At 31.9% G+C, this 17,641-nt stretch overlaps 1 protein-coding gene across 3 annotated transcripts; it reads left to right on the top strand.

The window, feature by feature from the left end:
- Positions 1-10,355: 10,355 nt before the first annotated feature.
- On the top strand, positions 10,356-15,972 carry LOC102599602 (gelsolin-related protein of 125 kDa-like). 3 transcript variants are annotated; one of them, XM_006350322.2, is made up of 3 exons: positions 10,356-10,493; positions 11,385-12,924; positions 15,104-15,972. In XM_006350322.2, exons 2-3 carry the CDS (start codon positions 11,386-11,388, stop codon positions 15,317-15,319), a joined length of 1,755 nt encoding a protein of 584 aa, XP_006350384.1. In that variant the 5' UTR covers positions 10,356-10,493; position 11,385; the 3' UTR covers positions 15,320-15,972. The 3 variants fall into 3 exon arrangements, with proteins under 3 accessions (XP_006350384.1, XP_006350386.1, XP_006350385.1); XM_006350324.2 differs by having other exon boundaries at positions 15,115-15,201; XM_006350323.2 differs by lacking the exon at positions 10,356-10,493 and adding an exon at positions 10,499-10,583.
- Positions 15,973-17,641: the final 1,669 nt, after the last annotated feature.

The following is a 17,641-nucleotide window of genomic DNA, read 5'->3' as shown; positions in this document are numbered from 1 at the left end:
AAGTCTCCAATGTTTTCCCCAAAACCCTAGTTTTCAATCTATGCATGGGTTCAATTCCAAACGTTTTCAAAAGGCATTTAAATGATGAATCATGGTTTAATTGATGTTTTAATGGTGAATTAAGATGATTTCTTCTATGAACCCATGTTTTTCCCCAAAATCCTAAGTTGTGATTTGTGACTGGGAATTGATTGATCATGGAAATATGTTGATTTGTTGATGTTTATATTGGATTAGTTATTGAATCATGTCAATTTCCTTATTTATTTTAGTATCTTAGGTTTATGGGTTGATGTTGGTTCATAGCCTTGAAAGGCAAGTTAATGAAGGATATATGTATGATTATGATGTGAAGTGTATATATGTGTGATCTCAATAAAGGTGTTATGATCATGTTTAGAATGTAATTATGTTATGATTGAAAGCATATTCTCAATTAACACTTATGAATGATGATAGAATGTGAAGGGTTTCCATAATGTGATATTTATCTTGAATTGGTAGGCTTAGGCATCCTATTCTTGTATAAATGAAAGTAATATGGATTGTTGTATCTTGAATTGGTAGGCTAAAGGCATAATTTTCTTGTATTGATGAATGTGACCTTGAATGTAAGATCATGTCTTGAATTGTTAGGCTTAGGCATCCTCTTCTTGCATAATGAATGTGTCTTGACTTAATGAATATGAATCGATAGGCTTATGGCATTTCTTTCATAAATGACTTATCAATGTGTCTTGACTTGATGAATATAAATCGATAGGTCAATGTCATTTCTTACATAAATGAATGATAAAGTATTCTAGGCTATGTCTTGAACCGGTAGACCTAGTGTTGGTAGCCCTTCATGATGAGTCTAGAAACTAATGTGATGATACAACTTGAATCGGTAGACCTACTGTTGGTAGCTCTTTTCATGTGTGAAATGATGAACCTTGTATCAGTAGACCCTATGTTTATGGCACCCTTCTTGGAAAGTCAATGAGCTACTCCTTAATGTACCTTGAAACGGTAGACCTAATGGTGGTGGCCCTTTCTTGTGTAATGTACTTTGGGTTGGTAGGTCTAATGTTGGTGGTCCTCTCAAGTACAATACTGTTAATGAAAATGAACTACTCTATGGGAATGGAGGCTAAGCACCAAGTAGATATGGTAAGATGGAAACTCTCCCGATGTTAGGCTAGGGTTCCAAAGAACATCTTCCTATCGCATAACTATATGCACACATAGGATATTAGCTAGTAGGTTTTGACCTACGCTAAAATGTTACCGGTCCTACCTTAGGCAAGTAGACCATCTCTTTACGGTCTGGGGCTATATGACACCGGATTCCATGGTTTGCTCTCATGGTCTATGTCGGTTAATGCCTATCCCATCATGTGAGATGTGCATTATGGTTTCTTAAGAAGTTCTATGAAGTATGGGTGGTAGTATGAGATGTCATCCATGCATTGTACGAGTAGGCTTTGAGAGGGTCATAGTGAGTTCTCTAATGTATTAATAACTAATGAATGAAAGTGCTCTAAATGAAGCTAATGAAGAATGTTGACTTAAATGTCTAAATCTAATGATGCATGCTATACTTCGATTGTATTATGAGTTATTTCCCTTGTTATGACTTATGAAATGTTTATGTCTCTTATGTACGAGTATTGTGTAAAGATGAAAAGATGAATGGTAAGTTCACTTTTGGTGTCCTTAATGTGGTATCTAGTGTGGATGGTGGTATGGGACGCTATTCATACATTGCACAAGGTATGGCTTGGGGTTACTTGAGGTGAAAGTCTAATGCAATGAAATGTCCTATGTGGTTGATTATGTTCTAATGTGAAAAAATGACTTGTATGTTGGTTATGTTTGTATATTATGCCTCTTATACTCATGTTCATGAAGTTTTATCAAATTGGCATATAACATGACTTTCAAATAAAATGTCCGTTTTAAGCATGTTTTTGCATGGCTATCATACTTAGTACTTAATTGTGCTAACCCATATTTTATTTACCTTTATGAAGTGTAGGGATTGGTACACGATTTGATTCTCTCTAGTTGAAGCTTGGATTTGAGATTCTTCCGAGACAAAATGGTATGTTCTCATAGATCGAGGACAAGTATTTTGAAGTTTCTTTTCTTTCATGTAATAGACATATGTTAGACTTTCGATTGTAAAGGGGTGTGTCTCTACTTTAGTTTCAAGATGTTGTTTTAGATGGCCATGTGAGACAATAGACTTCCGTTGTTTTAAATGAGTATTTTCGATTGTATGGATTTAAATAAGTTTTAATTTCGTACCATTTTCCTTATATCGAATGTTATGAATGCTATGAGGCTTGTACGAGACCATTCGGGGTCAAGTACGTCGTGTCGCTTCCGGGGTATAGGCTCGGGTCGTGACAAGAAGATTCAAGTATCTTAGGAGAATTCCAGCTTGGTTTTAAGGTAGGTGATGGTTTGATTCTTGTTTGTGTGATATATGTTGGTGATTACTTCATTGTAATGCATGTATGTGTAAATGAAGCATTGTTGATCAAAACTAATGAAATGAGTGCGAATGAATAAATGTATGCCATTATTAACACTTGATTGTATGATTATGAGAATGTACATATGAGTGTGATTGTGATTGTGGTTGTGCTGAATGGATCGGGTGTCACGTTTTGACACACTAACTTGGATCGGGTACCACGTTTTGGCGCATATATTGGATCGGGTGTCACGTCCAGCACACTAATTGGGATCGGGCACCACGTTCCGGTACACTAACAGTTTGGGTATGGGTTCCATGAGAGGACCATTGAATTGTCATGTTTACTTGTTATTGAGAATGTGGAATTGTACATTGCTCTTGAAATGATAACTGTGTTTATATTCAGTGCATGTCATGTGTTACTTTGTTGTGACTACCTATATATGTTCGCGTGATCCTACCAGTACACTGTGTTTGTGTACTGATATTGCACTTGCTCGTTCTTTGTTGAGTACAGGGCACCTTCAAGCGGTTATTGATAGACCTCAGTTAGGAGATTAGAGATCGAGATCGAATTTCAAGGGTGAGCCAGGTCTTTCAGGCTACCACATAATCCTTCATTTTTGTTTAGTCCATTCTTTTTAGACTCAGACTATTGTTTAGATGTTTCTTATGCTTAGTTTTGGGTTGTACCCATTCCCTTAGACTTGTTGAATTTAGACGTTTTGGTACAATGACTTTCAGGTTCTAAAGGTTAAACTTTCGCATTAGTTTGGTTAGTTATTTGTTAAAACCTGTGAAGTTTATGGGAACTCCAATTTTTTTCTGCATTTAAACCTGCTTCCATATCTTTAAATACCTTAGTTTTCATAAAATTTGTTAGATGGGTTGTAGTTAATGATTCTCCCACCGGAGGGTTAGTGTGGGTGTCACTCACGACGGTCTGGGTCATGACAATTACTTTCCTTTTAAATTTATCATATAGTCAAAGATTATATGTGGGATACTATAAATCATTATAATTAACAACCTAAAATATTTTATTATGAATTTGAAAATTACGTAAAATAAACTATAAATCACAATAAATAAGAGGCTATGCAACTTTAAATACTTTTTTTAAAAATGAAAATCTTTAATTTGCTCTTACAATTCCATCGATGCCACGTGAAATTGAACAGATTGAATAACATATATTATTGAAAGTTATGTAAATGATACTATAGATCACAATAATTAACAACTGAAAATACTTTAAAATCATATTAGAAATTTGGTTGACTCTCCTAATTCCATATGTGTCACATAAATTGGAATAGAAGAAATAACATATATTATTAAAAAATGACGTAATTATAAATCACAACAAATTAACAACTTCAATCTTTTTTTAAAAACAAATACAAAATTTAATTGATCCTCAAAATTCCGTTTGTACCACATAAATTGAAACAAGAAAATAACATATATTGGGCCCGCGTTGGCGCTGGCATCTTATATATATAATTTAAAATTTGAAGTTGAAAAAGATATTTATAAGTTGATAAATATAGAGTAAATTTTAGGTTTAGCAAACATAAAAATCATATTTGTATGCTATAGCTATAGTTTGTATAATTGCGCTCATAGCAAACTTTAAGTTTGCTATGGCTATTAATTTGTAAATTTTGGTATACATATGCATAAAAAATATGTATTTGGATCTATTTGTATATTTTGGTATACAAATGGGTTTTGCATTTTATATTTCGGTATACAAATGGATCATGTATTTGTATATTTCGGTATACAAATGGGTCTTGCATTTGTATATTTCGGTATACAAATGGGTCTTGCATTTGTATATTTCGGTATACAAATGGGTCTTGCATTTGTATATTTTTGTCTATTTGTATATTTCGGTATACAAATGGGATGGCAAAAAACATGAAATATTTGCTACGAATTACAAATAAAAGAAACTATAGCTATAACATTTAATTTGAATTAATAGTTTGTTATTTCATACAATTTTCCCATTAATATATTACATATTATTTTTTTCCGCTTCCTATTTGTTTGATTACACAAATAACGTTATTATTATTATTATTATTATTATTTATCAACACTTTTGTCCATCCTATTTTCTTTGTTTATGTGGAAATAGGGACATAGTAGTTTGTTCGGTCAATCAAGTAACTTTGATCTCTACAAATTTCATTAAATGCAAAAAGGTATTTAACAAAGTGATAAATTTTCATCAATGATATTTTATATTTTATAAAATGAAATTCGAGAGTCAATCTATTTTTTATAATTTGTAAATATTTTAAGTTAATTATTGTGATTTATAGTATTTTTTTAATTTAATTTTCAGACATTATATGTAACTTCTTCGATCCCAATTTATGTGACACTTACAGAATTTCAAGAATTATCAAATTTTTATTTCTTTTTAAAATTTTAAGTTGTTAATCATTGTGGCTTATAGTACTTTCTTAGTTATTTCAAATAATATATGTTACTTCATTTGCTCCAATTTACGTGATGCAGATAAAATTTGAAAAGTCAATCAAATTTTAATTTGACCATAAAGTTTTTATATGTTTTTTATAGAATTAATTATTGTGATTTGTATTTTTTTTACCCCTAATTACTAAAAGTATAAATTATTAAAGATTATTTTTAAACATTTAAATGACAAAAAATGTCCCTTAATAGTATTGTAATTCCAAGAAACACACATGTCCTCGTCTTAGACATTGAAGCCCGTGCCAACACCCCAATAAATTACTCTTTTTGTCTCAATTTATGTAATATGAATGATATTTTGAGAGTCAAATAATTTCTTTTATAATTCAAAATAGTTTAAGTTAATTATTGTGCCCTATAGTATTTTTCTTTTACATAATTTTCAGATAATATAAGTAACTTTTTCTGTTCCAATTTATGTGGCACGGTGGCATCTATAAAATTTTGAGAATCAATCAAATATTTTATGTCTTTTAAATATTTTTATATGTCTTTATAAGTTGTTAATTATAATTATTATGGTTTTAGTACTTTTTAGTCATTTCAAATTTTAATTTGACCATAATTACATCACATAAAATAAGACAATAAATACTATATATTGGGCTCGCGCTGGCACGAGCTCCATTGTCTAGTATATATATATATATATAAGAGTAGGGATGTGAATGGGGCAGGGTGGGCAGGTTTAGGGTTATGCAGGACGGGGCGGGTTTAAGATTGTGCAATGAGGGTTGCGGGGGTTGAAGTGGATTTTTTAAAATAAATATGGGGCAGGGTGGGTTTGCGGATCTATGCGGATTTAAACTTAATTTTAACTTTTACATACTATAAGAGTGATAGATATTATCTATTAAGATAGTTTCTTTAAGATTACTAAAATATTCAAGATAGTAAATGAAAATGGTTCAACCAAAACTAATACAACTTCTTACATACTTCCCAATTGGGTTCTAAAAAATAAAATTTTAAGTCATTATCTATTAAATTGATATTACTTAATGAGAAAATGAATTTAATTTTATAAATCTTATTTTTAGTATCATACTTCACTAAAAAAGGAAAATATTACTTATGCAGAATGGGTTCAAGCGGGACAAGTCTATGTGACACGAATTGAAAATGAAAAAAATTATTACGTGAAACAAAAAGCGGATTAAAATTTTGTGAGCTCAACCCACCCCATCTTATTACCATCCCCGTATAAGAGAATCCTCAGGTCGGCCTCCCTCAATCAAAGAAAAATTAAATAGGCGCAATGGCTGCAAACAGTTTTAGGTGAAGGGGGTAACTTTTCTTCTTATAGTTAACTAATCATAAATGTATGGCAATAAATAATCTGCAAGTAGGATTCTTATTTTTATAGTTAAAAAGGATCCAAATTACATATAAGCTATGTCGTTTACTGAGTTTCATATTTGAATTATTGAGTGAGTTAAAAGTTATCTTTTAATTCAATGGTTCGCGAAATACACTTAATCACTTAGAAGTTAGATGTAGATTAAATATTTGTCTAGAAATTCTTATAAGCGCGTTTGTCCACTAATTTTCTCCGTTCAAGTCAAGAAATTTGATAGGCATAATTTATAATGCGTTGACACCTATATTATAAAAATAAGAATTAGAGTTATCAAAACACATCTAAACAATTCTAATTTTTTTTATTTCATACTTAAATTATTGAAAGTGTGAGTTTTCTACCTGAACTACACATCGACTAATTTATGATGATGTGTGCACATTCTCTATTTTATTTAAAATTTCCGTAACATGGCACTCCACATTGAAAATAATTCACAGAGGCAAATCTAAATAAATTAGTATTGGATTAAAAGGTTTAATAAAAATAGTTAAAGAAAAAAATTATCACCGTATAAATCAATTTATTCCAATCGTGATATCTACAATCTTCTTCACCTTCTTAGCTGTGGTCTCGTCTCTGCCGTGACATGGATATCTCTTCATGTAATTATCATTGTCAAGGTAAATAATTATTTATGTTAAATTTGAAATTTCTTTTACTTTGTTATTTTGTATAATTAACATTACAACAATCTTTTGTTACGCATACAATCGAAGATAGTAGGTGTGATGTATCCGTTATTTGTTGAAGGAATAAGTATAACGAAAAAATGGAATATACAAAAGAGTTTTAATGCAAAGAATGATTATGTTTACTACCATTCCATCCGTTCACGTACCACTTGTCACTTATTCTTAAATTAGATTTTTCTTTTTATTTGTTACTTTTGACATATTAAGAAAAGACAATAATTTTCTCCATGTTTTACTCTCAATATTAAATATTTATTTTTCAAATCATTTTCTAAGACATCATTTAATAGAGGATAGTTTGGTAAAATACTTATATCAATAATTATTTTTTTAATAAGTGAGCCAAGTCAAACTGTGACAAGTAAAAATGAGTGGAGAAAATATTTTTATAACACCTCGGGGGATTGAAGGTTATTCTTCATCCTGTATCGAAAACTCAGGTGTCTAAATTTGAGAAGTTTTTAACATCGTGCACGTACAAAAATAAATAATTTAAATTAGAGTTTGATAAAAAGTATATATTTTTATTTCCTTCTGAAAATGTCTTAAATATTTATGGAAAAATCGTTAATTACAATATTTTGAATATAAATTTATTTTCATAAGATTTTTATAATTTAATAATATTTTAACGAAGATAGTAAATTTAATTATATCAAAAAATTATTATTATATAAAGTAATTTTTATTAGTCGCCACTTGTTATATACATACAAAAGATTATATTTATTTTATTATGGATCTACCAAATTGTTCAAATCCATAGCTGACATAGTCTTCATCTAAAATTAAACAATTAAGAAATTAATATGTAGTTGTTAAAAGATAACCATGTGTAATTAACGGGAGAGGGCAACACAGAGGCAATTTAATATCAATTCATATCATAATTAACCTTCTAAAGTAGATTTGTCGGCAGGAATTTAGGATCTCTCAACATTTTTTATATTATACGTTAGTGAACTTGTACACGTTTTGCAAAAAGTGAATGATTGTTTTATAAATTTGTTATTATTTTTACTTTTATCACTATAGTTCTTTTAAGAATTTTTTACTATTTTTTATAGTATTAATTATTATGATTTGTACATTTTTCATAAATTCTAAAAAAATTTAAATATTCAAATGAGTAAAATGTCCCTTATTAATATGTAATTCCAAAAAGTACACATATCATCGTTGACATGTGTATTAATTGTAGACTTATATACTATTTCCTCTGTCTCTAATTACTTATCCATTTTTAAATTGACATATCTATTAAAAAATAATTATTGACATAGTGAGTTTACCATTTTTCCCCTATTAATTATGAAATGGATGAATTAAAAACTTAGGATTTTCAAGAAATTCTATCTTTTTCAAAGTAATTAATTGAGAGTATAATATGTAAAAAAAAAAAAAAATTATCCTATATTGATTTGTCAAAATGAATAAATAATTAAACACAACTAAAAAAGGAAAAAAGGACAAGTAATTAGGGATAGAGAATATAATAATGCACACAAGTCACAACTCTAGGAGATATGTCGTCTAAGTTTATTATGTATAGAATTACGCGAAACGTACACAAATTTACTCAAGTATATAATCACGTGCAAGGAACTCATTCAATTCAATCTGCATATATAGAATATTTTATATACAAAAGAAAATTGAAATTCCTTTACAAATCCAAATACTATCGAGTGTGATATTTTTTAGGGAAAATTGTATAAAATAGTAAATTATTAATTTAAATTAAATGCTATAATCACAATTTGATTTAATTATAACCCGTAGCAAACAGTTGTCATTTGCCTCTCTCCCTGAATTTCTCGCTACCAGACTCCCTCGCCTCTCTCACTTTATACAAATACAAATGTATAAAATGCATTTGTGTTTGTATAAAGTGAGAGAAACTGTATATATATACATATCTTTTTGTTTGTCTCTCTCCCCAGAGAATCTCGCTCACCACTCTCACTCGCCTCTATCACTCTATACAAAAACAAATGTATAAATTGAGTTTGTGTTTGTATAAAACGAGAGAAAATTGTATATACAAATACATATATTTTCATCCTATACACTTATAATTATACAAATACAGATCTTCCCATATCCAGTTTTCTTTTGTCTTTCTCTCTTTCTCGCTTTTTACAAACACAGATTATACAATTGATTCTTTTGTATATGTATACCGAAACAGATTATACAATAGATTCTTTTGTATATGTATACCAAAATATACATATTAATAGCCAAAGTTTGCTATGGAGCGCAATTATACTAACTATAGCTATAACATACAAATATAATTTTTATGTTCGTTAAATCTAAAATTTACTCTATTTTTTAAGCCTGCATTTAAATAAGTAATTTGATATTATAATATCAAATCAATATTTAATATATAATTTGAATTTCATATTCTGAAATTTCAAAAACACAATGTTCTTATAAAAAAATATTTATAATTTAGTTAATTTTAAATTGTGATTTCAAATAATACGGCGGACAATTTCTTGATTGAATTTGTATCTCAAAGCCTCAAAGGAGTTGAGTGGTCGTGTAGTCCAAATGACATCATTACCAAAAAGAAAAGAAAAGAAAAAGAAAAGTACTCCTTTGTTCCATACTTATCTACTACTCCCTCCGTCCACAATTGTTTGTCAGGGTAAGGTCATGTACACCCTCAAGGAAAATTTAATACAAGATATAATTTGACAATATAACCCTACTATACCAAGAATACCAAAAGTTCACATAACTTTTCAATTGAACTACACTATCATTAAGGGCAGAATTGAAAAAAAGTGACTAATTATTTCTTGATTGTTTAAATTGACAATTAATCTTAAACATCTATTTTTAGTATACCTACCAAACAATTGTGGACGGAGGGAGTAGTTACAACAGTTTTTTTAATTTTATTTTTGGATTGCTTTTTTTCGTTTTAGTTTTAAGAGAGTTTCACTCCAAACTTTGGATGATTTTGCACATTTTATAAGAAATTATATATAGAAAGGTAATTATATTGTATTATTTTTTAAATATAATAAATACATTTTTTTAAAAATGTAATAGGGAATTTCTTTGGATAACATTCTAATAAGACTTAGATATATAATGCCCTCAAGGTTTTCGTACTGTAATCAACCAACCGTGGATAACTATAATTAATTATAAGAATAAATTATTAATTTTTTAAAGTGAACAAAAATTATTAGACATTCCAAAATAGTAGGTATAATGGACCATTATTGTTGATAGGAGGAAAAAAAGGCACGTTGGGATGCGCAGCGGTTATCCTCTGTACTGTGCAGTTACGTGGATACCTCTGCTATTGCCTCATCATATTGCATGCAGCTATCCCATTCCTACTACGACGCCTGTCGTCTTCTCCCAGAATTTCCCCTTCCCAACGCATCCTCCATGCTTTATCTGTCTATTCTCGTCAAACAAATATCTTCAGGTAATCAAATATTTCTCTCTTTTCAAATTGGTTCTTATCATGAAATTTTACAAGTAGAAGTGTGCAATTGTTGCTTCTATCGTTTTTGAGGTCAGCTATACTCTTGTTTCTTTATTTGAGTGGGCATCTATATATGTTTTCTTCCTTCATTTTACTTCTATTTATGGTTTTATTGTTGAAGTACTACTATTGTATCATTCCACTTATCGGATATATAGGGGCGGAGCTTAGTGCAGGTTCCTCTGAATCTCATTAATTAATTTTTTATACATAATTAAAATTATTTTTCGTATGTTTATAGTATATGTAATGATTTTCGGTTTCTTCGTAATTTTACTTTTTCATATTTTGAATTTGAATCCCTCAATGAATTAAGAAAAATAGAAAATCCCACTGATATATAGAGATTCTCCTTGCTTATTTCGATTGATTTTCCTCGGATGTCTGATTACAAACCAAAAGGGAATTTGATATAGGAATTGATTCCTTTTTCGTGGAGTTCCTATCTTATTTTGCTTGATTTTTTAAGGGAAAAAAATCTAAAATATATTCGAACTTTGACCGAAATTGTTGTAACTTTGTAAAAAGACCTTTTACGCTGCACTATTTAATAGTGTATTTGAAAGGCATATATGTGTCCACATGGATATCATAAATATTGCATCATAATAAATAATAATGTATCCACGTGGGCACATATATACCTTCAAAACACACTATTAAATAGTGTGGATAAAAGGTTCTCCATAAAATTTGGTATTGTAACAACAATTTCGACCCAAGTTAAAGTATTTTTCAAATCATTTTCTCATTTTTTAAACGACTTAGTTGTACTAGTATGGTTTTGTGTTATTCTTTTCATTTTAAATAATATTTTTGGTTTGTTTGTAGGATGGAAGATCAAATTGTGGAGTGGAGGATTGTGGAGCGTACTTCATTAAAAGATGAGGAAGAAGAAGAGGAAGATGACGACGATGAGGGGGAATTGAAAGAGAGTAATATAAGATGGATTGTGAACAAAGGATTAGGGTTGGGGAAGAAGGTTATGATTACAAGTATTGTAATCTCTTCTGCCCCAGTGGTTCTTCCTCCGCTTATTGTTATTTCTGCACTCGGGTTTGCATTTTCGGTCCCTTTTGGTCTTGCTTTTGCTAGTTATACTTGTACTGAGAAACTTATGAACACGTTGCTTCCGAGGTCAGAGCCACCTCTACTGTTGGAGTATGGAGATATGTATGAAGATGATGAACAAGTAGGAGGGAAAGGTCCTGGTTTTGGTGGAGAAATGTTGATGGAAGAGGAGGAAAAGAAAGAAATGGAGGATGTAAAAGAAGGGGTTGAAATGAGGATTGAGTTGGAGAGCGGTGGATACGAGGGAGGACCGACTCTTGTTGAAGATGAAGATGTTGGCAGAGCGGAGGAAGAAAGAGAGATCAATGTAGATGAGGATGTTAAAGAAGAAGGATATGAAGAAGATGTGGGTGAATACTTGGAAGGAGAGAATGAGGGACCAATGAAGGAGGAAAATTTGGAAATCGAACGAGCTAGAGAAGCAGAAAATTGGGAATTTGATGAAAAGATTAAGGAAACTGAGGGTTTGGATTTGGTGGCCAAAGAAGCCAGGGGAGAAAATGAGGACGAAAAAGACCTTACTTTAACACCAGGTCTGCCAGATAAGAATTTTGTTGAAGTATATGTAGGTGATGCAGTGAAGGAAGATACCTTAGAGAGTTCAGGTGGACTTGAGGGAAATGAGGATAGAAAGGTTACGCATCCCGAAGTCGTAGAGAAGCCATTGGAAAGCAAAGATGAGAGGGTAGATAGTCTTGTGAGAGAGCTTCAAGGAACAAAAACTGAAAAAGGACCCGAGGTTACTTCGGAAGAAAAAGAGATAATAGAAGTAACAAGGAAACCAAACGTCAGCAAAATCTCAAAGAAACACCACAAAAAGAAGAAAGCAAGTGAAAGTAAAAATGTTGCAATATCAGAGAAAGGGGAGGGGTTGAGCAACAAGCAGAAGGAAGACACTGATGTGAAAATAATAGGAAAAAAGGAAGAGGTAAAGGATGAAGTTAAGGTGAAGCATGACGAGAAGCATTTACCAGTGAAAAGGGAGACCAAAGAAGGAAGAGACGAAGCCAACCAAAGTGGTGTTTCCAAAAAGGCCAAGAAAGCTGCTGAGATGGACAAAACACTGCCCGGGAGCAGAGATTCAGGAAATGGCAAGCATGTTGCAAAAGATGCTTCGCGTCCATTGGAAGGCAAGGATAATCTGGTAGCTGCAAAAGAGGTTCAAAGGAAGGCACCTGATGTCCGTGGGAACCTTCCATCTGAACGAAAAGGGACCACTGATCAAAAGAAAAATGTCAATGCCGGTGGTGTCAATCAGGTTTCTGAAAGAGCAGGGATTCCAGAGGCCAAACCCGCCAAGGTCAGTTCTATTGTTTTAAGTCTAGTTCTGCCACCTTAGGTTGCTTTCCGGAATTTTATGGGGGTACTCGGAGAGGGTTATCTTTTAATATTTCATAGTTTTCTTGGTTCTTTGAAGTTTCTCTGGAAAATTTGGTCAATCTATTTGAAAGCATGTTTAGGTTCAAAGGCGTATCCAAGATTTTGAGATGATGGGTGCGCTGTTATATAAATATTGATCTATGATATAAATTTGATCGGTTCGACATTTAGGATTTTACTATTGAAAACCGTTAAAATTTTAAAATTATAGGTCTAAAATTAATTCTTATATACCAATTACCACTTAGAAAAGTGTTATCTAATTTTAGAAAGAAAAATAAAACAAGATAAATATAAAATTCAACTTTCTAACCTCGTGGAGAGAGGTGTACCGAGTCATAATCGCATTATCTGATACTTGAAGTGTGGGTTCATGCATCTATATTTCAATATTTTTTAAAATTATAACACTACTATATATGATCTCGGGAGGGGACCATGGGTTCACGTGAACCCGGTGACCCCCCTTAGATACGCCTCTGTTTAGGTTAACCTAGCTGGACTCATTTAGTATGCTTATTGAAAAAATTCTTTGATTAGATACTGGGAATTATTCAGACTGTTGATTGCTTAATTTACCTCGTGAAAGAAAAAATCCTTAGCAAGAAATGCTACTATTCATGAATTTAATCAAAAGAAACTGCAGTTGCATAAACAGTCTAATTCTCTGCCAATGCTCAAGTAAAGTAGTTTCTCGTTCACCCGATCTCGTTCTTTGTGAATCTCAAGCAAGCACATAGGTTCTCTTAGTAGAGAGGGTGCAACTTTTACTTCATTTCTTCCATTAGTTTGGCTTCTCTTTCCCATTGTTATTAGTGCTCTTTCATTTCTCGCATTACTCTTTACATTCCTTGGTGGTCATGCACGGGATGCTCCACTACAGCTCAGTATGAGCCCATTTTGCTCCAGCCTTGGTGGGTTATTATACTCAGCACTCATCAAAGTGTCCGCTGGCAATCTAGATGTCAAAATATTCTTTTAGCTTTGGGATGCATGCCAGATTGTCTCTTAATAGGGTGAGGGTAAATGAAGATTCTGAGTTTTCAATTTTATTTTTGGAACCTTCTAAGATCTTTTTCTGGGTCTAGAAAGTGGAAGTAAGAGTGTAGAAGAATGTGATTGCATGACAAATGCAACCCTACTAGTCTACAAAAGCTGTACAGAACTTGCAAAGATACTTGGGGTCTAGCAAATCGATATCAATGCATTTTTATTTACCAAGCTTCAATCTGTTTTCCTCATTTTGAACTTAGATTTATTTAGTATTGGTTTTTTATCCCTAAGTTATTCAGGATTGTTTCTATGAACTCTATATCATATATTATGTATTAAGAGAAAGATGACCAGTTTTTTTGGCATTCCCAAAGGTACTGTGGAGTAATAAAAGAAGAATACTACAAGACTAGTAAAGCAATACTTGTGTGCCAGGTTTATATTTGATGTACTGTGCCTTCTTGAATCAATAGATAGCTTTTTAAAGAAAGAAAAACTAATGGGCTTAGTGGGGATGAGTGTTCCAAGAGCAACTAATCAAGTTCCGCACCTGTGGCATGTATTTTTTTGTTCATTCAAACCAATTGCGAAGCAGCATCAAAGAGAGACTTATGGAAACGTGTGTTCATGTATACACTTTTGATTCTAAGACATGTATAATTAATGTTATTCAGTCATTCTCCAGCCTGCAGTTTCAAATTGGTCGCGGGCTGTCCGTCCTCTCTGTGTGCTCTACTTAGGTCCATGTGATTGAATATATGGCTATTCCAATTCTTACTGTACTGTGATTATCATAACCGATGATTCAAATTGTAGAATCCATGCTAATGTTGCATTTTTTGAACATGTCTTGCTCCTACAATTTTTGATACTGGTATGTGTGATATCAAGGTTAGTCCCTCTTTTTCACTTAAAGAGGTTGTCGCGTGCTATAGTTTTATCCGTGATGGAAGGCAAGATGCACGAACACTTTTCTCTCCCATGTTCGATTTTTCATATCTGGTCTCCTTTGTACTAACTGCTTGTAATATTCATTTATTTCATTCTGTGGCTAGAGTATTTGAAGCCATTTGGATTCATTTTTACTTGCTTGATGATATTGCTAGGAGTTCTCCAGTGAGGAGAAGATATGGGAGAAGATGAACGCAATGAGAACAATCGTGGGATACACAGTAGCCACTCAACCTTTGTTGGTAGATGAACTAAAGGCGCTATACATCTTTACTGGAGTCGAGCCCCCATCTACGTTCCATAACCCGTCCACTTTGGAAGAAGTGAATGACAAGCTTCAGTTTCTTATGTCGATTGTGGGAATAAAGTAAAGTGCTAGAACGTACTTTGTTTGGTCTGTATTTTCTTATCGTCTACTTTTGTCTTGTTAGTTTGTCAAATTTTAGCTTGATACTGGATTTGTGTATGATTATGCTAGAAATTGCACTTCGTTGTAAATCATCAACTTGAATGTTCAACAGAGTTTTGGCTCCTTTTAGGAAAATGTTCTCTTATGCTTGAACGTTGCTCTATCTTGGTGGCGTCGGTTCTGGAACAGGAACTGCTGTTCTTGTTGATGTTTTTGAAGACTCACTGTTGTGCAGTCTTTGAATTCTGAATGTGATCTTAGCCAAGTCTCTTATTGTCTTCCAGTTGATTGGCTTCTCGTGGACTGCCCCGAGTTTCGAGTTTGTGTCTTGGCATTTCAGCTTTTTCAATAGAATATTGGAGTTTCCACAAGGCAATGGTGTATTGAGCCAGATGTCGAAAAGCAACTGATCTCGGTGTACAGAGTGAGATGTCGAACTTCATGGAGGTGCAGGGGAACTTTTTTAACATATTATCTTCCTATTTAGTTGAACTTCCATATTTCATGTTAAGTATATAGTACTTTATTTTATCATATTATTAATTCCTGTATGAATTCCAAAAGATGAAGAAATTGAAGAAAATGGTACTCCTCATTCAAGTTGTGTTAATTGAACTACTAAGGTGTCAAGTTGTGTAAGGTGGCAGCAAGGGTGGATTCACATGGAGGGTGTTTGAGCACTCATTAACCTTCTATCGAACTATATATTGTATATATATTTATTAGAGAGCACTATGAAAATAATGGTTTAATTGGCTTGGTGGTTGAAAGTGGGAGATTAAGATGAGAAACTTTTTGTCTCTTGGCCAGGTTTGATTCCCCCTCGAGACATTATTTTTAGTTCGGAAAAGGATTAAAACTACTTTTTAATTATTCGAAATAAGATTAAATGTATCTTAAAATTATCTTTCAGCTCAAAAGTAACCTTTTCAGCTTACTAGACGATCAGGCTTATCCTTCTCTTCAATGGAAGAGTTATGTGGCATCTCATGTGTTTATTAATATGCCATATAGACCTCCATATCCGCCCGCCCACCCACCCATCCACTTGCACATAGACGTTTTAAGAGTTAATTTCATCCTTTTCCCACATTTCTGTTTTCTTAAAAAAATCAACACAACAATATCCATAATGTAGTCGTTTAAAAGTTTAGTTTATGAGGAGATTGTTCTTTCAATAGAGTATGTTTTTTAACATTAGTTTTCAATATGTAGACTAAACCATATTAATAATATGTTTTGGTGTAGCTTTTTTTTTAAAAATAATCCTTTTCGTAAAAACGATTCAAAGAAGCTTCCTTTCACCAGTCTAATTTCGCTACTAGGGTTCATAGTAGCTACAATCTTTCTTCGCCGCTAGGTTTCAAAGTAGCTACGATCTATCTTTGTTGCTATGGTTTCAAAGTAGCTAGCATCTATGGATATTTGTGGTTGTAGGATAGTAAATCATTTTTCCTATATTATTGTATTTAGGATTTCAAAGCAACATAGTTAGGGTTTGTGATTTGTATAATCTTCAGGTATGTTAGATTAGAGAATAAATTAATTGTTTATTTGAGTTCAAATAGTAGTATTCATATGATTTTTGATTTGATTGGTTTGTGCATTGGGATGAGTTGTGATTTTTTAATCAATTGAAAATTTTGTCTTGTAGGTGGTGATCTTTTTCTGTTATGTTAGATTTAGGGAATAATTTGAATTAAAATAGTAGTATTCATGTGGTTTCGTATTTTTTTCAATCATGCATAGGAGTAAGTTAGATTTTTGTAATCTTTTAAGAATTTTGTCTCGTATATGGTGATCCTTTTATGTTAGGTTAGATTTAGGGAATAATTTGAGTTAAATAGTAGTATTCATGTGATTTCGTGTCTTATTCATTCGTGCATAGTAGTAAGGACTTGGTCCTAATGCCCTTTTTCATAAAGAATTTGTTTGTATGTGAATATATATTGTTTAGTCTGAATTTGATGTATGTGGTCTCAATGTCCTTTTTCATTGTTTATTATGACCTGTTTGTTCAGAATTTTTTCTTCTATTGTTTATCATATATATATATATATATTACTAAAAGTGGGAAGCACCTATCTTCAAAGTTAGATTACAATTTTACCCTTACACTTTTCAAAATGTAATAAATACAACATCTAATCTAATTAAATAATAATAAAAATGTATTATCTCTTCAAAATTAAACACTAAATTATCTACACAAAAAAAGAGAGGGCACTATTTGACAGTCATATTCCAACTAAAAGATAATGATACTTATTCCCTCTGTCCCTAA

This window comes from Solanum tuberosum, unplaced genomic scaffold (genome assembly GCF_000226075.1).
Source record: "Solanum tuberosum cultivar DM 1-3 516 R44 unplaced genomic scaffold, SolTub_3.0 scf00123, whole genome shotgun sequence".
NCBI classification, from domain to species: Eukaryota; Viridiplantae; Streptophyta; class Magnoliopsida; order Solanales; family Solanaceae; genus Solanum; species Solanum tuberosum.
The sequence above is the reverse complement of the archived record's forward strand: the minus strand, read 5'-3'. Positions and strand labels throughout refer to the sequence as shown.

What these genes read in the sequence shown, in the direction of transcription:
- LOC102599602 (XM_006350322.2), top strand. Translation starts at nt 11,386, where the DNA reads ATGGAAGATCAAATTGTGGAGTGGAGGATTGTGGAGCGTACTTCATTA. An exon ending in CAGAGGCCAAACCCGCCAAG is followed by an intron (nt 12,925 to 15,103) that starts GTCAGTTCTATT and finishes TGATATTGCTAG; the next exon opens with GAGTTCTCCAGTGAGGAGAA.